The 25,846-nt window shown below is 36.2% G+C and overlaps 1 protein-coding gene across 15 annotated transcripts in view; it reads right to left on the reverse strand.

Moving 5' to 3' along the window:
* Window positions 1-25,846, reverse strand: part of LOC127876607 (uncharacterized) — a 53,062-nt gene that overhangs the window by 10,316 nt on the left and 16,900 nt on the right. For 12 of the 15 annotated variants that reach the window (XM_052421940.1, XM_052421950.1, XM_052421952.1 and 9 more), the window contains exons 3-15: window positions 25,025-25,111; window positions 21,940-22,056; window positions 19,723-19,779; window positions 17,940-18,054; window positions 16,065-16,252; window positions 8,838-8,884; window positions 7,282-7,431; window positions 6,905-6,980; window positions 6,057-6,198; window positions 5,759-5,812; window positions 4,815-4,850; window positions 2,587-2,658; window positions 948-1,040 (exon numbers count right to left, since the gene is read on the reverse strand). In XM_052421940.1, coding sequence (XP_052277900.1) covers window positions 948-1,040; window positions 2,587-2,658; window positions 4,815-4,850; window positions 5,759-5,812; window positions 6,057-6,198; window positions 6,905-6,980; window positions 7,282-7,431; window positions 8,838-8,884; window positions 16,065-16,252; window positions 17,940-18,054; window positions 19,723-19,779; window positions 21,940-22,056; window positions 25,025-25,111 — 1,234 coding nt within the window. The remainder of the gene's footprint in view (window positions 1-947; window positions 1,041-2,586; window positions 2,659-4,814; window positions 4,851-5,758; window positions 5,813-6,056; window positions 6,199-6,904; window positions 6,981-7,281; window positions 7,432-8,837; window positions 8,885-16,064; window positions 16,253-17,939; window positions 18,055-19,722; window positions 19,780-21,939; window positions 22,057-25,024; window positions 25,112-25,846) is intronic. The other 3 variants (XM_052421945.1, XM_052421944.1, XM_052421946.1) reach the window with 3 other exon arrangements.

The following is a 25,846-nucleotide window of genomic DNA, read 5'->3' on the forward strand; positions in this document are numbered from 1 at the left end:
GTAAAATAAACTATAAATATACCGCTACAAAGCTAGTTAGTAAATGTTATTAAACAGTGAGCACATGGAATACGTGTGTGAATATAATACTAATAATTGTTTAGCTGAAAATCACGAACAACTTCCAGCTCGTATAAATGCATGCATCAATTCCTTAAATCACTGAAACACAGTATGAGCCACTGGAAACAACAACAACTGGGCTTAACGCATGTTTAACGGAGGTATCATATAAACGAAAATCCAGTGTTGGCCCAAACACTTTACAAACATTCATAAAGCCCTTTTCCCAGAACGAGGCAAATATTTATAACACGTGGAGCGACGAATTGCTATACAGCCCAGGCTTACCTGCTTCATACACATACATCTAATATAGATTAATATTGAAAGCGAAGAGTTGCTACGCAGACCACACGTATATGTTGCATAACTTTACATACAAACACGTGTAAAATACATGCGTCTAAACGTATTAGAGAGGTACAATTTCCAACGCCATTACTTTTCACACTATTGCCATTCAACAAGTCATCTCCAGGCTTTAGTGGATTCCGAACGATTAAAATGTTAAAAGCCATGCCTTTTTAGAATGCACATGTATGATATGATCGAAGCTTCGAAAAGGCATTTAAATACTTTGAATGCAGTCACTGAAAAATTTTCACATGCTTAAACGCAATTTAATAAAAAATCGCACTATAACCCTACACATTACATAGATGTATACACTTGATTTTCACGGGTTTGTGGTTTTCACACCTACCTCTGATGCCTTTCTGCTTGTTCTGAAAATTGCATGCTGAATTTCCAGAAGAAGAAACACATTTTTTTTATTTGCACAAACACAAACATGCCCAAAACTGACCAGACAAGTCCATGCCCATATATTCCTGTACAACGTGTACCGATTTTGTACCGATAAAGAACCGCCCACATCGCAATACCTTGCTCCAAATGTCTCAGCCTCATTTCATCGAATGAAGGCACACTATGGCGGACTCCTCTTGGGTACTTGGTGCCTATTCCTCTCAGATCAACTACGAATACAAGTCTTAGCATTTATAAACAATACTTATCATGCGCTTATCAGAATTACATTTACCTCGCAGCTTCCTTTTTAAAAATATATGCATTTATGACAGACATTTAGCGAGTTTGTGCAGATATTGTTCATGTACTTGTATGTGCGATACGAACAGGTATTCACAAGAATAATACAATGCATTTTTAAACTGTGATTGTTAGAAAGTAAATAAAACTAATTCCTGTAAAAAAAAACACTATATAATAGACTTTGTGTAACAAAAAGTAACGTCATAGTTGTGAAATCCATTCAAATGCTTTCCCGACCATACTTCATCCACGCATTTTCCACTGAAATGTTGTGTACACAGAAATACAACATACAACTATAAAACCATTACCCGATATGTATAACCCCACTGCACGATTGTTTTGAAATACATGCGATTTTAATGACTGATGAAATTTCTATGTGATGTTAGTATTGGCATCTATGTTAAATGTATAAGGATATGTGTAAAGCATTCTAGTATTCTGTAAACTGTTTATAAATATAAGTATACAAACATAAATATATATTTAATATTTTATTGAATGGAAAATAACAACAGTTTTGTGCTAGCATTTATTTATTAAATTAAAATAATTAAAATAAAGACTTTTTATCAATTGAGTTAACAATGAATGTGCGCGAGAAACAAACCAACACTTCAACCATCTAGGAAATGAGCCTCGCTCTGATAAAACGGGGCTTAAAGGGGCCTTTTCACGTTTTGGTTAATTGACAAAATTAAAAAAATGTTTCAGATTCGCAAAACTTCGTTGTAGTTATGATATTTGTGAGGAAACAGTAATACTGACTGTTAACCATGCTCTAAAATATCCATTATATCCATCTTTTGACGATTTAAAAAAATAATAAAATTATAAAGCGTTGCAACGCAAAACGATTGAATACAGTAATTTGGAGAGTTTTGTTGTCGTTATATATTTGAAACTACGAGGAATGCGTATATAAAGTATAAAATACATCACTCATTGTGTGGACACGGATGGCCGAGTGGTCTAAGCGATAGACTTTTACTACAGGGGTCGTTGGTTCAAGCCCTGTTGACGGTTATTTTTGTTCTTTCTTCAATTTAATTATTGTTTTTTACTGGAGCATTTTATATCCAATGTTTACATCTATCAATATAAAGCAATTAATGACAAACTTCAATACATGCCAAAAACTGTGAAAAGGTCCCTTTAAAGTGTGTGCATACAGTTAGTCTGTGAGGTCCGTAAAGGCAAATAAGGGACCAGACTTCCCTTTTTTAATATAATTTTTCGTTAAAAGGAAATCTCTTATAAACCATAGTTCAGCTTAGGCGGAATTGTCGACCCTGATTAACCGGTGCGGTTTGCACAATCTTATCTGGGACAACACTTAACGCACATACTTTCAGACCCATTTCCCAGGGCGAGGCTCATTTTAATGTAACTGTTGCGCATCACCAAACCACAACCGTTCTCTGCTTATCTCTACGCCCAAATGTGGCTAAGAATCATGACCTTTACCTGGATTGTCCCGTGGGGGACCTCTGTACGTATTGAAATGTTCCGGTTGCCTGAATGCTGGTCGGTCATAATCTGAAAGACACGTAAATAATAGTATATACTATAGGTTAATTAAGAGATTGCCAAGCAATATGGTCACCTACTGGTGAAACTCCACCATTGTCAGTAAAAAAATATTGTTTTTATTTGTTGCCATAGCAACCAGAATTTTTGACGTAGGAACAAAATGAAATGACGTGCATAATGTCCATATTGCCATCTATCCATGTTTCAAGTTTCATGAAAAAATATGAAGAACTTTTAAAGTTATCGCAGGATCCAGAAAAGTGTGACGGACTGATAGACAGACTGACAGACAGACTGACAGACAGACGGAGTGCAAACCATAAGTCCCCTCCGGTTTCACCGGTAGGGGACGATTAGAGACATTATCAGGGCTGACGTTCATGCACCATCCCCTAGTTTCTTATTCAAGGCAAGTGACCATTGCCAATAATATAGAGATCAACATACATACTACAAGTGACCATTGCCAATAATATAGAGATCAACATACATACTCCAAGTGACCATTGCCAATAATATAGAGATCAACATACATACTACAAGTGACCATTGCCAATAATATAGAGATCAACATACATACTACAAAGCAATACAAATGAGAGCCTCGCTCTAGGGAACACCGGACTTATTGCAAGTGTTTAAGTGTCATCCCGGATTAACATGTGCAGGCCGGACGGGCTATCAGAGACGACACTTCCCACATCCACTATATTTTTGTTTAATAGAGACGGCATTTAAACATACAAATCAATTAAAGCCCAAAGTGTCGACACGATTAGCCTGTGCGGACTTCAGAGGTTAATGTAGGACTAAACCTAACGCACAGGCATTAATCCCGGGTTTCTTGCTCACAAGAAACGGTATACGACTAAAATCATTCTGAAATGTCATACATTGTATCTAAATGACAAGATCATTTTTTTAATTGCTTGAAAGACAGGCATATCAAAACATTTATAATGACAGCCAAATTACCCAAAGGTAACTTATCAACACCGATTAGATGACAGTAGTGTATATACTCGGGTATATATCTGTGTTTATATCAAGTATTATTAAGACCAATACGAATATAAACGTTAAGGAACAGAAAATAAACACGGTTAGTACGCGCTAAAAGAACGAATCATTTACTGTATGCAGACAGTCGTCAATTATAAGAAGGAATCCACCTTTGTTAGTTATGTTAGTAATGCAGATACAAAATACTGGCGTGAGCATATATATTTAAATACTCGAATGTAAGGCTGTTTAAACTTGAAAGCAATTACATTTGCAACTGAAAGCGAACATGTTTGATTGTTTGTGACATTTGACTGCCATGCTATAACTACATTTGACTACCATGCTATAACTACATTTGACTACCATGCTATAACTACATTTGACTACCATGCTTTAACTACATTTGACTACCATGCTATAACTACATTTGACTATCATGCTATAACTACATTTGACTACCATGCTATAACTACATTTGACTACCATGCTATAACTACATTTGACTACCATGCTATAACTACATTTGACTACCATGCTATAACTACATTTGACTACCATGCTATAACTACATTTGACTACCATGCTATAACTACATTTGACTACCATGCTATAACTACATTTGACTACCATGCTATAACTACATTTGACTACCATGCTATAACTACATTTGACTACCATGCTATAACTACATTTGACTACCATGCTATAACTACATTTGACTACCATGCTATAACTACATTTGACTACCATGCTATAACTACGTTTGACTACCATGCTATAACTATTTTTGCTGTTAGTTCAACAACGGTGAGCCCTCAAAGCATAACATATCGAACACAAGACATCAATTAAATATCTCAGACACCAATAGGAAAATCACTGAGCCTTAAAAACAATGATAATTCAAATGACACTTTCATTAGTAACAAATAACGAACAAACTCATATTTAATCAATTGTATTATCGTTTTTACGAATAAAACATACACGTAGTACTGAACAGTTATCTATTAGACCAGTACACCAAATATGCCTACGGCTGATAGAATAGCTATGGAAATGATTAGTGATGGTTATAAGAAATGGCAGTAAATAACATGCAACCATTAGTATGCATATAACAAAGAGAGCAAATTACATGGAGTGAAACAACATACCAGGGCTATATGGACGGTCATTCACGTATATGGCATCTAAAATTATGCATGTTTACACATTTAGTTACAGGAAAAGAAACCCCGAATACGGTTAGTGATTAAATATATTACATACGAATATGTTAATCGATGTCCCAGCGAAATCATTTCCTTATTTTTACTTGTGCGTAATGAAGTTCAATGTTGAATCAACCAACTTGAAGACAAGAAGGCTTACATTGGTTAGTATACATCGCAAATGGTGATGGTTGTAGTGGTGTTTCTGATAAATTGAGTCGTGTTCTGAGAAAACTGGGCATAATGCATGTGCGTAAAGTGTCGTCCCAGATTAGCCTGTGCAATCCGCACAGGCTAATCAGGGACGAAACTTTCCGCTTTTATAAAAATGTTCGTTTAAAAGAAGTCTCTTCTTAGCAAAAATCAAATTTTGGCGGAAAGTGTCGTCCCTGATTAGCCTGTGCGGACTGCACAGGCTAATATGGGACGACACTTTACGCACATGCATTATGCCCAGTTTTCTCAGAACGCGACTCAATTGACAATTATAACACCCTCTGTTGGAACAGTATTGTGCACTGCAAACAACGAGACAAAGGAAAATAGAAAGCACTAAAAAGCAACTTAATAAACACAAATAACAAATGTCCCATATGATTGGGCAAAGCGCAACAAATGCCGTAGACACTGTATTTATTTCAAGTTACTTATTGTGGTTAACGCAATAGCTCTACCGTTGACAGCCTCTTTAGACTGAACATATGACAACATTGACAACATTAATGACTTGCACCGGGATATAAGCTACTACGTTAAAGTAGCATACATCAAAGTATTTAATTATTATACAGCAGCGGTAAGCGATATATGTGCGATATTGTCAAAGTATCGCAGAGACAGTACATACACATTTTACTCGATTGAACGTTGGACCAAAACTCACTTACCTGGCTCTGGCTCAGCAAGTCCCGTTTCTTGTGTAGCCATCGACAGGGGACGTCCTGTAAACAAAACAAACCCTTTTATAAAAAATGTTAATACCTTATTGCAATCGACGTGTATATGTTTGATATTATTAGCATGTACTATTTATTGGCAAGGCGAGTACAGTAGAAATAAATGTTTCTTCATTTCAATCATCATTCAAATGCAATAAACCGATCTTTACGACAAATTAAAACACACAAGCATTATTAAAAAAATATGCAGTCATCTAGACATTAACAAAATAGTGAATACAGTTACTTGGAAATTTCGTGGCGTAGTTTGGTTCGCTGGCGTCTAACTGCAAGGAGCGGAAATCATTGGTCTTTAAGGGCAAGGTGCCCCCGCCACATGTCTGGTGAAAGTACTTCATGACATCATCCAGGCAAATCATAGGATTGTGCTGCAAGGAGGAACAACAAGCAGTTTACAATCGGACTAAGTGAACAGTCCTTTAACAGTCTCTAAAATTCTAACTAAAACATGGAATGCAACTATTTTCCTTATATACTTTAGAGAAATCGAATAAAATAACCATTTGGACCACAATATGATGTTGCTCGGTGTATAGTCCACGACTTAACTCTGAACTTTGTTTACAATGTATATCATTAATTTTAATAATTCCATTTTGAAATCACAGTGTTTTTCACGTTCACTTTTTAAACTATAAAAACAAGGCTCTAATTGGCTGAAATGTATTCACACAGTGGACTTGTATTGGCTGTCCTCAGATTCTAATTTCACTTTCAAAACTATGAAATCAAGGCTATGATTTGTCGACTGAAAATTTGCGCAACAGAAGGTAATCGACAGTAATTATGTGCTAATGCAAAGCGTATTCTTGGATTTGATTTTAATAACTTAGGCAGAGTTTATTGTAAGCTTTTCAAATACATGCTTTGTATAAAAATGCTCCAGTCTAAAGATACGTACAATATTTTGATCGTCACGAGCAAAAAACACATAAACACAAATGATATTGGTATGTTACACAAAAATAAACATTGTACTGTTTTTTCCTTCGTAAATGTCCTTAAATATAGTGTAAACATTCTTGAAAAAAAACATTACAGTTATTTACAGGCTCAGTTTAATTGCATTATTACCTCGTTTTCAACATGCACTTTATATCCGCCAGCAACGCGGATGACTTCGTAATGTTCGAATGTTACAACACCAGTCCTGAAAGATTTTAGGACATTTGCACTGGTGTTGATAAAAAAATAACCATAACAAATAGCATCGATGCATTTTATATACATATGTATAAAAACGCAAACCAATCTTTCTGTATTTAGTGTACCGTGACAGCCTTAATTAATTTAGTCTACAGTGATAATGCCCATATAACTATTGTTTCGAATGACTATAAATGACTATAATGCGTTTGGAATGGTAACACCACAAAGAATATCAGGTTATACATATTTTGTTCAATGTTTTTTAAACGAAAAATTGCATGTTCATCTGTGGTCTTTTTTACCTCTTGTCTCTGATCAGTTTGGATATGACGTAACTTCCGTTGTTTATGTGTGACGTGCTCTCCCTCATCAGTGTATTGCCGTAACCAAGGCGATCGGCGTTACGTAGCACATTCTCGGCTGTCTCGCGAGAACAACGCTTGACAAACCAACTACGAGAAACAAAAAAGAAACACTCACAACCGACTTTAAATGTCTCTTAAAACCATTATTTTTCGACCCTCCAAAACCTTAAACGATTCTCAGAACAGTGCTGACTTCTGCAGCAATCCACATCAGCTGATATCAATACATAGCTTGAATTTAAACAATACACTCAACTGAGATCAAAACATCGCTGCAATTTAAATTACACACTTAATACATTTCTGACATTTAAACAATGCAATCATCACGTTACTGCAATTTGAACAATACCCTCAATACATTGCTGAAATATGAACAATACCCTCAATACACTTCTGCAATTTGAACAATACTCTCAATACACTGCTGCAATATGAACAATACCCTCAATACATTGCTGCAATTCGAACAATACCCTCAATACATTGCTGCAATTTGAACAATACCCTCAATACACTTCTGCAATTTGAACAATACCCTCCAAACACTTCTGCAATTTGAGCAATACCCTTAATACAATGTTGCAATTTGAACAATACCCTCAATACATTGCTGCAATTTAAACAATACCCTCAAAACACTGCTGCAATATGAACAGTACCCTCAATACATTGCTGCAATTTGAACAATTCCCTCAATACATTGCTGCTATTTGAACAATACCCTCAATACACTTCAGCAATTTGAACAATACCCTCAATTACTTGCTGCAATTTGAACAGTACTCTCAATACATGGCTGCAATCTGAACAATACCCTCAATACACTGCTGCAATTTAAACTATATACTAAAACTTGTGTGCAATTTAAACAGTACAATCAACCAATTCAAAGATAAGATCATGTACAATGATTGATAAGAGATTGTTGTGCTTGTGGACCAAAACATTTTATAGAAAAGCCGATCAGGCCACCAAAAGCATCATCTCTATTCAATCATTTTACTCAGATGAATAAAGAATCGCTGTGTATAGCGGTTTAATGACCCTCACCAAACGAAAATGGGTCTTATGTAAACTTGACATAACATAAGTCCATCCTTACCCAACATTATGCAAACTTAGACCAATATAATGTCAACATCACCCACCATGAAGCCAACTTAAGCCTACATTATGCGAACTTAACACAACATAACTTCAACTTAAACAAGCAAAATGCCAACTTAACCCAACATAATCCAAACTTAACCCAACATTACCGATCGTAACCCAACACAACCCAACACAAAGTCAACTTAACCGAACATAATGGCTACTTAACCCAACATAATACCTACTTATACCACAATATTGTAACCTTAATCGAAAATAACGTCAACTTTACCCAACAGTATGTAAACTTAAACCAGCATAATGCAAACTAACCAAACATACCAATGTCCTTCAACAAAAGGCAGTTTTGGCGTTCCATCAAGAAAAAATGAAAATACCTTGGTGGAGTCTGGTCGGCAAACCTGTCTGGATAAAATCGATGCACCTGAAAAAAGAGAGAATGGGTAATTGATATCTGTCATTTGATATATTGTGCAGTTTTGACAATTGTAATACTGCAAGCTTCCGCCATCACCCGTATAATTATAAGTCTATTTATTCGAGTATAGTCAACTATTCGCGAGTTATTAAAATGCAAATAATGGGTGTGTAAGTTAAAACATTGCATACATGAAGGCTTGTATCATACGAAAGGTGTTTCTTAATCTGTGTATAGGAAAGATGAAAACTATCCGCAGTAATGTTCAGGCCTCGGATTATTTGGCGGTGGCGTTGTGGATAATAATGTTTCTTAAACGATCGATAGTTTGGATCACCTCTAAAGACATCAAGTACTGGCTTTACCCAAGAAACGGATTCAAACGAATATTAATAAACCTAAGGCTTCAATAGATAGGTTAAAACTAACCAGGATTTCAGTCGCTTAAAGAGCGGTGTTTAACGAAAACAAAGCATCAAAACGAACAGTGTTGTCACAATACAGACGTTTTGAGTGGGTGTTGAAGCGAACAAAAAGATAACGCAAATAGCGAATAAAACATAACTGTTTCAGCTGAATAGATTGCCAAGTGTTTATATGGTTGACATATCGTAGCTTACAGCCATGCTTTTAAAACTTGTAAAAGCACCACCACGACATGAAGTACATTCAACACAACATGTGTCCTACTGAGAGTAAGAATGTTTGTATTTAACAACCATAGAATGATATGGCTTGTCTTCGTATAAAGTATTAGAAAAACGGACAACCAAACAATGAATGCACATAATTTTGGGATTTTAATTTATTAAATATAATGAACTTTGGGTACATTGGGTAAAAACGGAAAGACTGTGTACCAGATTTAGGACGTACACGATTCAGCTTTACAGGGATGAGGACGTATTAAAATTATTCACCTTTTCACAAACAAATTAACAGCTAAATTTTAAATTTTACTCGACTGCAAGCAAATATAAAATGTATTGAATGTGTGATAGGCTTCAGCTTGTTTTGCAAACAAATTGGCATTTAAATAACGAGGGAGCATCGATCTGGGAAAACAGGGCTTTTTGCATTTTTCACGTAAAGAATCGTACATATAAGTCCCTGCAGTCCTCACGTGCTAATCAGGGACGACACTTTCAGCGTTTATTTTATTTTTCGTTTGAAGGAAGTTCCTTGCATAATTACAGTTTATGCGGTACGTTTCGTTCGTTCCTGATTAGCTTGCGGACTGCACAGGCTAATCTGGGACGAGACTTAACGCACATGCATTAAGTACAGTTTTTTTTCTTGGTTCACAGTCAGGGCCCATATGTTTACAAGTTTGCCGATCAAGTGTTTTAATGTTTTACCAATCTTGAGATGAGTAAGGACTATTCCGTCGATGAAATATACCTATGGGTCGTGTTCTGAGAAAACTGGTCATAATGAATGTGCGTTAAGTGTCGTCCCAGATTAGCCTGTGAAGTCCGCACAGGCTAATCAGGGACGACACTTTCCGCCTAAACTTGATTTTCGGTAAGGAAAAACATCCTTTAAACTAAAAATATCATAAAAGCGGAAAGTGTCGACCCTGATTAGCCTGTGCGGACTGCACAGGCTAATCTAGGACGACACTTTACGCACATGCATTATGCCCAGTTTTCTCAGAACACGACTCATATGATAATTGAAAGTAAGTTCTTCTTACTATAATGGTCCGATTATACGTGGATTCATTTATGATTTCGAATAAATCAAGTCACCCTTTTTGGTTATAAAGTGAATGTACTTTACAAACTATGACCAACTATGAAAACAATGCAATAACTCATCTGATTTTGGTCTTAATGTACCTGGATCAATTGTATAAACCCTACGGCCAATGATGAACGAAACTTATGGGCTTGTGAGTGTAACCGACTTGAGGTATGAGACATGGTGAAATACTAATAAATATATGTTTCCAGATAAAACACATTTATTCTACCATCAGAAAACATGTTTATTTATGATATTTTTACATGTAAAATACTCACTAACTCAGCTTACACACAGTATCATTTTAAAATAAGCAAAATAATATCAAATAAATCTTTACTGATAAATGAATACTTTGTCTACGCACATAAAGTGTGTTATCATTCGTGATTCTGGAACACCACAAATAAATTTATCCTATCATCATATGTGCGTTTACTTTTACAGCTAATAAACATTCGAATAGAAAAACTTTAATAGAAAATTGTATCACAATTTTAGGGTCTTTGTTAATGGTTTGTCAAATAAAAATAAGATACAGTGCAAATATGGACTATGAACATTGAGTAGCGTACAATATGGTCAGATTTCATTTCATTTATAGATATTTGGTGTTAAAGTAAGGTACATCGAGCTTTCTTAGTGGGCAAATAATTTAGACCTGTATAAACACTGATCGTTTTATGGGTAGTGGATCGGCATTTCATATTCTTAAATCAACGGCGCGTATTATTGACTTATATTGAAATACAGATACACATAAACGTGAAGAACATGGTTTTGAAACATAAACCATTTACGCAATGTCATGTGTTTGTCTGGTTTATCATTAAAGGGACTTCATCACATAATTCCTTATTGTGCATTTTTTTCTTTTAATATAATATTTGAAATAATCCAAATAACTTATAATATCAAGAAAAAAAACACATGAATACATATTTTTGTCATCAGTTCAATTCGAATCCGCAATAACTAGGATACTATTACCCATTCAGATTTTTTTGAACGAAGAACCGGTACTTTAAATACAATATTAATAGTACATGTCAACACGGGTGTAATCAAATTATTCTTTTTGTGTTAAAATTCATGATCATTTTTGGAAAAAAGTCATGTAACGTATACGTGAACAAGTCAAATTCTATTAAGTCTCTCACGCTGTATGCTACCTCATACCTCCCCTTATACCGGTATGTACTGGTCCCGTTCATAAAACACACCTCATACCTCCCCTTATACCGGTATGTACTGGTCCCGTTCATAATACCCACATCATACCTCCCTTTATACCGGTATGTACTGGTCCCGTTCATAATACCCACCTCATACCTCCCCATTATACCGGTATGTACTGGTCCCGTTCATAAAACCCACCTCATACCTCCCCTTATACCGGTATGTACTGGTCCCGTTCATAATACCCACCTCATACCTCCCCTTATACCGGTATGTACTGGTCCCGTTCATAAAACCCACCTCATACCTCCCCTTATACCGGTATGTACTGGTCCCGTTCATAATACCCACCTAATAACTCCCCTTATACCGGTATGTAGTGATCCCGTTCATAATACCCACCTCATACCTCCCCTTATACCGGTATGTACTGGTCCCGTTCGCGTATCGCGGAAGCCGTACTGTCCAGAACTTAGACTTGTCCAAGTTCTTGCTGTCGTTGTAAAACATGGCCGTTCTACAGACATGTATTGCTTGGTTAATCGTTGTGTCAGACAATCAGACAAAATATCCCATAATTATATGTTTAATTTGCTGTATCCAATCGGCACATATATTTCATATTGACCACATGTAGTACACGGTAGAATAAAGTAATATTATAACAATATAATAATATTCCGTATTCATTTCACGATGTAAGTATGTCTTCTTATATTACACAAAATCGAAACGCAACACTCAGGGTTTGCATAGCACTGCTAGCAGATGTGGACTATTGTAGACATTATTGATATGTGCAATGCTTAACGCACATTAAAAAGTATATATACTAAAAACAATCCTTACTATAATATATCGCACTTAAAAAAAAAACTCATTTCTCAAATTATGTGCGTCTTGATACTTCAAGATTCGTCGTGTTCCCATTTTCCCTGGCGTCAAACCGATATTTCTGACAATAACTTGTGTAAGTCCATTCCATATTAAATAAACGTAAACACAATTCAGCAGTTTAGACTTTAATACAACACACTTGTAGGACATGAACATTTATCAAGCTATTATACCACACCCTCATGTTTGTATTTTAAGCACACGTTACGCGTTGGTAAATCCTACTATGCTACATAATACTTCTTTACCTGTTATACTATCCGGTTAAAGGGTGAATGTGAGATTTCGTGGGTCATATAAGAACGATTTTGTTTATAGCTAAGTATATAACTTGTATCTTAAAACTTTAAAAAAATATTTGAAAATAGCAAATTTTTGTTTAATTTTAATGTTTGTATTATTTTAATGTGTTGGATGGCAAAGACTTCTATATACCAGATGTTTGCACTTTTGAAACATACACTGGCTACTTATTTGTTTAAAGGACAGTTCAACAAATGGTCCTTTAACATTTGAATAATGTTTCGAGGCATACATGTCCACCTGTTTTGAACAATGCATGTCACTCACGTATCAATCAATAGTTTGTTTATCGGATCAAGCCATTTATAACATTGTTCTTTAAAGTTTAAACATATTCATCAACGCCATATATTTGTTAAGTTAAATGAATTTAAACTTCAAACTTAAAGAACATTATACATGAGCATTAAGTCTTAACTAACGACAAAACAGTCAGTGGTTACAGTTGGCTTGTCAAACGTTTTATCCTAATTATAAATACGGGATTTTAAATAAAGACATTGTTAACGTCAGTCTGACGAGTCAGCAGTTAAACGATTTGATGCATCTCTTTCAATTATTGTGTTATCTCTGTAACCATATTTTTGACGTAATTTAAACGACATAAGTAGAAGTAGTAAAACGTTTGATATGTTCTACGCGCACGAATGCAGAGATATCATCTGGTGAACCCTCTATACGTAACTTTCAATTACTTTATGCGAACAATGCAGTCAGTTAAACATTGAAGTTGACACATCTGAATGTTCACGATCAAGACAAAGATGGTCAAAATGAAGAGGAGTAAGAAAATGGAAAAATACACTGATGTTGACCATGATACTGATGATATAAATGCTGATGTATATATTGGCGTTGCTGGTGATGATGCTATTTATTAAGATGATGGTGATGACAATAACATTAACGCCGTTCTAATCGACGAGTATGGTATAAGTATTATAGCTTGTTCAAGAAGTGAATACATTCGTTTTCGCGGTTAACCCATTTATGCCTAGCGTCTATTAAAAAGTCCTTGGCAAACAGCGTAGACCCAGATGAGACGCCGCATGATGCGGCGTCTCATCAGGGTCTGCGCTGTTTGCTTAAATGAATTTCTGTATTTTTTTTTATGAATATAGATATACTAGACAACTCTAATTTTGGAAATGCATTGATTCAATTTAGAATGGTAGGAGAGTCCACTAGTTATAAATGGGTTAATAATAGTGAATGCATTCCCGCCTTAGGGGAGATAAGGCCACACAAATTGATCAGATGTCGCCGGATATGCCGTACCTGAAAATCGTAGCATGAAATTTAAAAAATGCACCCGCTGCTGCCCGAATGGTCTTGCCCCGCATCCGACATTTTTAAAAGCAGAGTTATCGTCTGAATTTTCGTTTGTCTTTAATATGTTACGACATATTTATTGTTCGTTCAACAGTAAACACTTCCAAATCGACACACTTATACAGCTTAATGCGCCAAACATGTTTTCACTCTTTTTTATTCTGCTCGTTGCGCTCCCATATAATTGAATTGCAAATGGAATTACAAATATTGTTATTTGTAATGCGCTCGCTCTAATGATTTTGGGCCATATACCGTCGAACAACTGAGCAATTTGTTGCGGCCTAAAGATCGGCCACTAATCGGATCAGGAACGGTCAGTGGGCGAGGTTGGGTCGAGATTGGACTGAATGACGCAATTATCGCCGACAGACCGCCGACTGACGAACCGGCTAAACCCGTTAAAGATCTCTTGCAATGTCACAGGTGATTGAGGTGAATGTATTAAACAGCGTATACAGAAATAGCGGACCTTATATACAGAAGGGAATATAAACCGTGTGTACATTCAATTAATGTACGTATGTCTATTTTACGATTTTTAATGTAAAAAATATGCTGTTTTGAGTAGATGAACATTGAAAGAAGTTTATTATTCATCTTGTTGTAAAAATTCTGTAGTATTTTATAAAACGGAATGCACTGATCTAAGGTTATAAATAGAGTTTGATGGTTAGTGCATAATGATATATGTTTCACTGCATGTAGGACATAATAAACATTACCGCTGAGTGTCCTAAATGAACCTGGGTAAACGTAACTTAATGCATGTGCGATAAGTGTCGACCCAGGTTAGCCTTTGCGATCCGCACACACTAATCAGGGACGCCATTTTACGCCTAAACTGGATGTTGGCTAGGACGAGACTTCCTTGAAACCAAAACTACCTGAAAAGCGGAAAGTGTCGTCCCTGATTGGCCTGTGTGGACGACACTTTACTCACATGCATTAAACCCGGTTTTCCCACAGCGATGCTTAAATATTTTGGCTGGATTATTTGCTTTCTTAAGTCTACATTAACGACCAAATAAATCGCTTATTACAACTTGATTACTGGATTCACGGATTTAAAAAGCGCCCATTTATAGTAAACACACTACTCACAGTTCGTCAGCTACGTATGCATATGGGAATGAGATGCGTATGAGATTTTTTTTAATGGGATGGTCTTTTGCTGAAGAGGGGGTGGGGAAACCCGACTTGCGAGGAGTAGTGTATTCATAGCTTTATACTTCAAGGAAGGCTCCCCGGGGGGATGGGGTTGTAACATAGTGGCCTTGTATGGATATATCATAATTATATCATTAGTGTTATGTTAACAATTTTTAGTTAAGTAAAATTGATAAATAAATACGTGATGTTTGTACATACATTTCAGCTGCATTTAGAGTTAAGTAGTTTATAACAAGGTTATATATGACTGTTCAATATTGGCTTACATTCAAAGCCTTATTGTGATTAGACAATTATTGAGTTTTTCTTACGTTAGAAATAACGTAGATTCTAGAAAGACACCACGAGGTGTTGAAGTCAGCAACATTTGTTGTGAGCGATCGTTAAAGAATCTCAGGGAAAATATTAGTAGTAATTGTCAATCTCTTATAATAAACTATTTAGTTACTATGTATTAACAATTGATAAGAATTAAAGCAAATTATCTACTTGATCATAAATTCTCAAATATACATTCCGGAGCTCTACTATGACACATTGCCACGTTCGCACTCACCATGGTTGGCCCACCTCCGGAAATGCTGTTAGTCTCCCCGGAGCCTCCCGACCCCGACCGGGAACCTGGAGACCTTCCTGTTACTCCCGTCCTCACCGACACTCCGTCCGGGCCGAGTCCTCCGGAGAACACGGAGTGTTTGCCAGCCAGAGACGACACATCCGGGATAACACCGCTGTCTCCCCCTACTGAAATGACGCATACAGTAATTGGATACGGATTAAGCTGTGTTACCATGTATGGCTTTTAAAGTTGTACATTAATGTACTGTAGTATATGAACATTTCTGGAAAAACGGGCCTTAATGCATGCGCCTGAATTCTATTTATGGTATAATTTGTAAAAAAAGAAGTCTCTTCTTAGCAAAAGGTTTAGGCGGAAAGTTTCGTCGCAGTTCAGCCTATGCGAATTGCATATTCTTACCTGTGACGACACTTTACGCACATGCATATTCTTACCTGTGACGACACTTTACGCACATGCATATTCTTACCTGTGACGACACTTTACGCACATGCATATTCTTACCTGTGACGACACTTTACGCACATGCATATTCTTACCTGTGACGACACTTTACGCACATGCATATTCTTACCTGTGACGACACTTTACGCACATGCATATTCTTACCTGTGACGACACTTTACGCACATGCATATTCTTACCTGTGACGACACTTTACGCACATGCATATTCTTACCTGCGACGACACTTTACGCACATGCATTAACCCCAGTTTTCCCGGAAAGCGGTTCATATGAGTCGCGTTCAGAGAAAACTGGGAATAATGCTTGTGCATGAAGTGTCGTCCCAGATTAGCCTTTGCAGTCCATACAGGCTAATCGAGGACAACACTTCCCGCCAAAATTGTTTTTTGCTAAGAAGAAACTTCATTTTAACGAAAAATGTCATGAAAGCGGAAAGTGTCCTCTATGATTAGCCTGTGCGGATTGCACAGGCTAATCTGGGACGACACTTTACGCACATGCATTATACCCAGTTTTCTCAGAACACGACTCATATACATATAATGCATGTCTTAGATGGCTAACTGCTCTCTTTGAGCACATACTGGTAAAGCATGATAAACTTAGATTAGCAAGTTTTAATACTGTGTTGCTTCCCTTATATTGTGGTGTTTAGACTTTAAAACATCAATGTGAACATATTTGTATTATTTAAATCGATTTCTGTGTAAAGTTTAAGTTTGATTTAATAAGGTTTACGATGAAGTTTGCTTTACTAAAGTTATATCAAGAGATATTTTCAAGTACCAACATTCACTATTGAGACATTTTAATCTTGTTCACATGTATACCATTTTGAATAAAAAGACTCAATGTTACCTGCTTTGGATAACTTTAAAAGATTAAGAATTCTTAAGAATTCATAAATAAGAAACTCATACACCGAGGTTTGTAAAATTCATTTCTGCCGTAATAAACTGACATTTGATTTGATAATAAAACGTTACTCATGTGCATATGAAGGGTAAAATAAATTAAATGCGCAATCTTAAATAGATGGAGGTTCTCGTCTGTGCGGGGACTCTAGTTTTGCGTGCATCACGGTCATGGCTATGTTCGCATTACTGTTATAAAAGTGATGTTACATTGAATATGAAACTTTTCTGATTATCAGTTATATCAACAAAGTTTTTAGAAGAAACGTACTCAATTACAACATAATCTCGTTAACACAATTCAGTAGTTTTCTTTTGTGTGACGTGTTTATTTTAGTAAATCGCTCCTTATTTTCCAGATTCGAAAACTACACTCTGGTATTCAAAAGGAATTTGAGGGTTTCTTGTCTAAACTGGTCCCTACGTTGCTGTGAAATTTCGACCCATGCGTCACTTATGACGTCACTCACATGAAGGAGGCGAGTATTTCCCTCCCCTGGTGGCCCCGACGTGGAATAGGGTCACGTCCTCCTCGATTCTGCTGACCTGGTCTGGTAATAGGTCCAAGTCCTTTGGGACAGCACCCTATGTAAACGACACAAAACTAATACAGATGAGCTTCGCTATGGGAAAACGGGACAAAATGAATATGCGTAAAGTGTCATCCCAGATTAGCCTGTGCAGTCCGCACAGGCTAATCAGGGACGTCACTTCCCGCTTTAATGGAATTTTTTCGTGTATATGAAGTCTCTACTAAGAGAAAATCCAGTCTGTGCGGGCATTGTCGTCCCTGATTAGCCTATGCTGCCTGTAGAGCGATGATCATTTACATTTCTGCGGTGATCCAAAAACGTTGTATCACAGCTCCATTGTTTTCGCCTACGACTAACGTCTTAAGTTTGTCAAATATTTTCATATACAGAACGTAATGTGTGAATGCTAAAGGCCCGAGGAAAGTTGGCGTCTCTTATTTGGGTAAATCATTTCGTGTATCAGCCCCCTAAGTTCGTGCTTGTTAAAATAACAAGGGTAATATTTACAGCAACACGGTGTTTCAAATTTCTCGTTCGATTTCAATATTTTTTAAGTCATCATATTATTTAACCCGATTAGTTCAGACTGTCCGTAAGCATATAAAAATCGTTTTACATTAATATGGAGTGATTGTGTATCTCAAATTCTTCGGGTCTAAATATCGATGGCGCACTCAAGCTGATAAAAAGGTCAAAAGATCTTCCGATTTATCAGTTACAAAATTTTAGTTGATACGCAAATATATTGCTACCGCAAAAGTTTAAATATCCGTTGATAAAAGATGCTAAGTGACCAACACATGAAGGGGCACTTTAATGACTTGAAAGTACAATGTAGTACATGTTCGCCTTAAAGGGGCTTAAAGGATTATACTTCTTCTATTGCATTGGCACTTTGTATTTGTCTCTTTAAGCATCTTGAATTACTCGTATTCCTATCCTTTATATATTAAGCAAGCCGTTTCAAACGTGTACGTTAAATATTTCGTGTCCAACATGTATGTTACACATGCCGCTTCTAACTCGTACGTTTTATATATTATTTACCGCTTTTATTTTATACATGCCGTTACTAGTTTCTTCGTCAAACAAATTTTTTTCACATGCCATGCAACTCGTACGTGAAACATGTTGTGTCCTTGTATATTATACATGCTTGCTATTTCAACTTTATACATGCCATCTCCAACTTGTATATTATTCATTTTATTACCGACTCGTACGCTATATATGTTGTTTCATTGTATGTTATACGTTCTGTTTTCAACTTGTATGTTATAAATGCTGTTTTCAACACGTACGTTATACACGCTTTATCCTTGTATATTATACATGCTATGACTAACTTGTATGTTATACATGCCATTTCCAAGTTGTGTATTTCACATGCCATACAACTCGTACGTGAAACATGTTGTTTCCTTGTATATTATACATGCTGTTTCAACTTTATGCTATACATGCTGTTTTCAACACGTACGTTATATATGCTGTTTTCAACTGATGGTTTAAACATGCTATTTCCGACTTCTATGTTAAACATGCTATCTAATCTTGTACCTTAAACATCCGGTTTTTAACTTGTAAGTTTTACGTGCTTTTTCCAGTGTATATGTTATACATGCTATTTTCAGCTTGTAATTTATAGTTTCTATTTCCTCTTAAGTTTATGCTTCGTGAGTGACTTGAGATTGTTTTACTAAGGGTAGCGTAACCTTACCCTACTCAGGCCGACGATGTAGCCTCGCCATAGCTCGAGCTCCGATCTAAGACGAGTCTAAAAGGAAGAAAGACATGGTTCCATAGTCCAGACGGGGTAATCACGTGATAGTCAAGATGGCGACGAACATACTGAGACAGTTATTTTTCGCCGTTTATACCCTTTATTACTTCTGTTTATTTTTTAAAATGATGCTCACTTTCCAGCCATATCAGTAAAAAGGTGATTAGCTTTATTTCGTATTTAAATTCGCTTTACATCTCGACTTTACTCCCCGCAAATTTTCTTAGTGAAGCCCTAATTAGGTCATCCCGCTAAGAAATTTCGCACCGAGTAAAATCGAGATATAGAGCGAATATTACTATGAAATAAAAGCCAGTAACTTTCTTCCTAATATGGCTGGAAAGTGAGCGGAATACAAAATAATAATACAAGACAAGCAATAAAGGGTATACAACGACGAAAAATACCTGCCTCGGCATGGACGTCGCCATCTTGTGTGTCACGTGATTACCCCCCCCCCCCCTGTAGCCTTGTTCTGTGAAATCTTAGCTTTATGCGTGTGCGTAGTGTCCGCACAGGCTAATCAGGGACGCCCCTGCCGCTTTTATGAAAATGTTCATTACAATCTACTTAAGACGGAATAAAGTCGTCCCTGATTATCCTGAGCGGACTTCACAGGCTAATCTGGTATTACACTCTACGCACATTAATTAAGCCCAGTTTTAACAGAACGCGACCCATACAATAAACCAATCTTACGCAAAACGACACAAAATAACAATGCGGTTTCAAAAAACAGCACACCACAAAATCTCGCTGGGTCGTCTTCATGTAAGTTGTTTCATATGACATGTGATTGTGTTACGGCATAAATAATTGTTCTACTTAATAGTTAACTAGCTATAAGGAACATTAATGCACTGGTTTTTAGAATGCATTCCCAAAAAAATGAAACTGGAAATATCATGGCAATATTTTTGCACGTGCTGATGCAACATACACGTGCTGATTGCTGATGCAACATACAATGTATTTGCACGTGTTGATGGCTGATGCAACATACAATGTATTTACACGTGCTGATGGCTGATGCAACATACAATGTATTTGCACGTGCTGATGGCTGGTGCAACATACAATGTATTTGCACGAGCTGATGGCTGATGCAACATACAATGTATTTGCACGTGCTGATGGCTGATATAACATACAATGTATTTGCACGTGCTGATGGCTGATGCAGCATACAATGTATTTGCACGTGCTGATGGCTCAGCAACATACAATGTATTTGCATGTGCTGATGGCTGATGCAACATACAATGTATTTGCACGTGCTGATGGCTGATGCAACATACAATATATTTGCACGTGCTGATTGCTGATGCAACATACAATGTATTTGCACGTGCTGATGGCTGATGCAACATACAATGTATTTGCACGTGCTGATGGCTGATGCAACATACAATGTATTTGCACGTGCTGATGGCTGATGCAACATACAATGTATTTGCACGTGCTGATGCAACATACAATGTATTTTGCATAAATGTATCTTTCCTTAGTGTTTAGACGTTCATGATAGAGAGCCGATATTTGTGTGTCTTCACGACCACAAATCAAATCAGCAAATGCACTGAAATTCAATGAAACAAAATAGTTCCGCCATTCAATTCAATTATAATCGTTCTTGGAAACCTGGGTTTAATGCATGTGTTTAAAGAGGGATCCAAGATAAACCTATGAAGTCCGCACAGGCTTATCACAGACGACAATGTCATCTTTTGTAGAGTTTTTTGTTTAAAGGAAGTCTCTTCTAAACGAAAATCAAGATAAGCCGGAATTTGTCGTTCCTGATTAGCCTGTGCGGCTGAACTAGCTAATCTGAGACGACACTTAACGCAAATGCATTAAGCCCAGTTTTCCCACTAAGCTTAATAATAATCTAGTTTGTATATATATATAAATATATGGTTTTGATCAGTTGTTAAATATTTTAAAGAAGATAAGTCAACCAAAAGTGTGGGGTGCACAGATATGGATTTCTGTGTTTAAAGAAAAAAACGAGAACAAGTTAGCTAACCATACATTATATTTATTATTTTACAAATTATTGTATTTAACAAATTCTGTTTAGAACCTTTTCATATTACACAATGTATGTCTCTTTATATTCCTTAACTGGTGTTGCATTAAAATTAGACATAGTACCTTAAATCTATTGAGACGTTTTCCAGCAAAGAGGTCAAATTTGTAGCCACTCTTGTCGTTGGCGGGTCCGAGGTACTTGAAAGTCGACCTACTGTCAATCGTGAGGTTGCCTATTTGCTAAAATTACATGCAAATATATTAAAATAATTGAAATCAATAAATGTCAACAAGTAAAATAAATAAAGGAAAAGTAATTAAAAGATATGCAATAACCAATACATGATATATTTGTTATGTTTATGTTGCACGCTTAGATTCTTATTGTTTTCTTTGAAACGTAGTTTAATTACTGTTTCTCATTAAGTTGTGTAAGGGGCCTATCGTTTTGTTGTTATATCTTGTTCACTTATTGTTTTGTAATTTGATTCTGGGACAAACATAATTTGTAAAATATTGATACGCGGTTGTACTGTGTCTTCGATCGTCTTCATAAATAATTATGTGATCAGCGTTTGTAAAGACTTGAGTGAACATCCTGAATTGTTGAGCTTAATTAAGAAGATGAAATTTGATATTCCACTCAGCTCAATGTTTTGAGAATGTCGGTCAGCTCACAGACAATCTCAAATCTCAGTTTTAAGAATACGCACATATTCACCATCAAACTCAGGATTGAGTCAGACTAAAAAAACACACAAAACTTATCTGAAAACCAAATTTGGCGTGACGGTCAACATTATCTACTCAAAGTACTGACAGTACTGGTGTGACGATGCTTTTGAAGAGGATTGATATAAAAGCATCTATTTAAGTTTATCTACATCACCACAATTGTGTATGTGGGTACGAAAATTTTGGGTAGGAAAAAAAGTGGGTACGAAAATAAATTGGGTACGAAAAAAAGATTTGGTTACGAAAAAAAATTGGGTAGGAAATTTTTTTTGGGTACGAGCAAAAATTTGGGTACGAAAAAAAAATTGTGTACGAAAAAAATTGGGTACGAAAAATGTAGGGTAGGAAAAAAATGGGGGTACGGGGAAGTAGTACCCGTGGGGTTCTTGATCCATTCAGCGAAACTGGGAGGCGGGTTACATTCTCGATCAAAATATAGCAAGAAATATCTTTAAAAATATATTCGACGTGTATTTTCTGTACCACTTATCTTAAAACAACGTTCTGTTACAGTAAAACGTTTGTGGGTTATAACATTACGTTTCAGCATATAAATTCAAAGCTTGACATGCTCTTTAATTACACCATGCTCTTTAATTTCACATGTATATCATACCAAACTTTATATTTCGTTGTTTCCTTTCCTAAGTTAATGATGCTATGTGTACGGACGTGATTTCACATGCCCATGTGCATGAACATATAAGTTTTCTCTTTTGATTATTGTTTTTTCTCTAATTCAATAGGCTTAGGCATGTTTGTTCGTTAAGTAGGGCAATAATTTTTATGATGATTCCCGAAAGTAGGTATGAGCACATAGTCGTAAGAGCACTTGAATACGTGAGTTCGCTCATGAACGCATGGTAAGATTGACTAAATCTCCGCGATATGACCTAATATGCGTTTAAAACAGCAAACAATATCCAACAAACGAATGAATTATCAAACTCAGTATGTGCACTGATGTGGCTCTGTAATTTCTGTTTGAAAAGTTTATTAAATATGCAAAATGAGAAAGCACGCATAAGAGCGAGTTTCACAGATGTCATACGGCTATTATGCTGTTTATATACCATAGTCGCTTCGTTATCTTTACACTCATGATCGCGTTGAAAGTTAATTATAAAAGTTCTAATTCGCAATTTATTTACTGAATCACGACAAATGTCAAATACAATACAGAAAATGCATAGTTGTTTCATTGAACAATAAACATATAATGGATTGAATATAACTGATTTAAAAATGCTGGATTGACTATAACTGATTTACAATTAACGTTTTCAAACTATAATTAAATCTTTTGCCGAGAATATGCTGTCCTTTTTATGGCTGAGCTTCCTATACCTTTATCAATGATAATCAGCGAGGTATGCCGATTAGAAAAACCGAGCTCAATCGGACTGGCTCGGTCTTTTACATAGGTCGCCATTGTGAAGAATTTTTTCATGGTATGATAACTTAGACGAGCTGCTTCGCAGCATCGTCAAAAATGAAGAAAAGGTAAAAAAAATAGACAAAATATTGACTTGAGCATTGTTCGTGATACAAGTGTTTGGTGACTTTTTGATTTAATAGTAAAGACGAACATGTTGCTACGCAAACAAAGGATACATATCGTTGTTGTTCCATCGCTTGATTACTTTTTGAAAGGATCATGAGTTATAAATCATTTCTTAACTTATTTAAATAAACTAGATATAAATATCCGCATCTGAAAGAATGACAAGATTTATTTTTAATATTATAGTACACATTCAAATTCTAAACTATTTAACGCGATAACTACACATAATTCATTGTTATGCAGCGCTTTTACAATGCATTGTGTTTTAGTAATGAACATAAAAACACGATTGAAAAATTTAAAATAACGCATAGTATTTTTGTGCGTTTTTAAAAAAGGCTTATATTTTCGCTTTTTTTTTTTCATCTGCAATAAGTAATATGGTATGGTGCTTGAAATGAAGTCGTTATTTTTGAATGCCTATCGTATGTACCTCTATATAATCCTCGTTCTGGAAAAACAGGGCTTAATACATAAGCGTAAAGTTTCGTGCCAAATTGGCCTGTGCAATGCGCACAGGCTAATCAGAAACAAAAATTTTCGCCTACAATGCATTTCCGTTTAGAAGAGACCCCTTAATATAAGCCTTCTTACATTCGCCCTGCAAGTTATTTTTTCAGTAAGACACGCCTACTTGCATTTGTGCTGCACGGCTTTTTCCCTTAAAACGCTTTCTTATATCTTATCTGCACGATATGCGCATGCCCAATAAACTAAGACACGCCTGCGAACATTTGCGCTGCACTGTATGTTCTCTGCGACTCGCCTACTTACATTCGCGGTGCACGGTAAGACACGCCTACTTACATTGGTGCTGCACGGTAAGACACGCCTACTTACATTGGTGCTGCACGGTAAGACACGCCTACTTACATTGGTGCTGCACGGTAAGACACGCCTACTTACATTGGTGCTGCACGGTTTGTTGTCGGAGAAGATGTATATGATGTTGTCTTCCAGAAGCATCCACAGCTTCTTGTAACGGACTCCGCTCTGAAATGAGAAATATGGGGAGTTATTGACTGATACAGGTTTGCACAACTCACAAAGCAATACTTTTGTTCATCGATAATCAAATGTCTTGCTGTATGAAATTTTGAAAAATAATAATAATAGAGCTCCAGGAACATATTAACGATACACATTAACAGCTATTCTTGCATTGAAGACTCTTGACCTTTGCTTGTACAACCGTGCAATACATTTGAACCGCGCTCAAGGAAACCCGTCCACTAATAAGGGACGACCATTTTCTCCTAAACTGAATGTTCACTTACAAGGGACTTTCTTAAAACAAAAAGTAGAATAAAAGCGGAAAAGGCCGTCCTCGGGTAGTCTGTGCGGAGTGCACAGGCTTATCTCGCACACAACTTTACGCACATACATTAATACCGGTTTTACCAGAGCTCGGCTCAGCTCCTAGACTTCCGATGAGCAAATTACAAAAACAAAATCAGAAACAATTTAATTTGGTATCTTGTATGAAATAATAAGTAAGTTAAACACGTGATACACTGATTTGATAATTTGACATATTTATTTTTAAATGTTTTACAAATGTGAAAGCGCATACTGGAAACGTGTATGCATTCATATTAAAATAAAAAAAGTGTTACCTTTGATTTAAATGCTTATTTTTAAAGTATTAATTGATTTCAAAGTCATCTCCGTCAAACAATACAGTCATAGTTATGGCAAAAAGATGTGTCAATCAAATCTTGACGATCG

This window comes from Dreissena polymorpha, chromosome 4, assembly GCF_020536995.1.
Source record: "Dreissena polymorpha isolate Duluth1 chromosome 4, UMN_Dpol_1.0, whole genome shotgun sequence".
NCBI lineage: Eukaryota > Metazoa > Mollusca > Bivalvia > Myida > Dreissenidae > Dreissena > Dreissena polymorpha.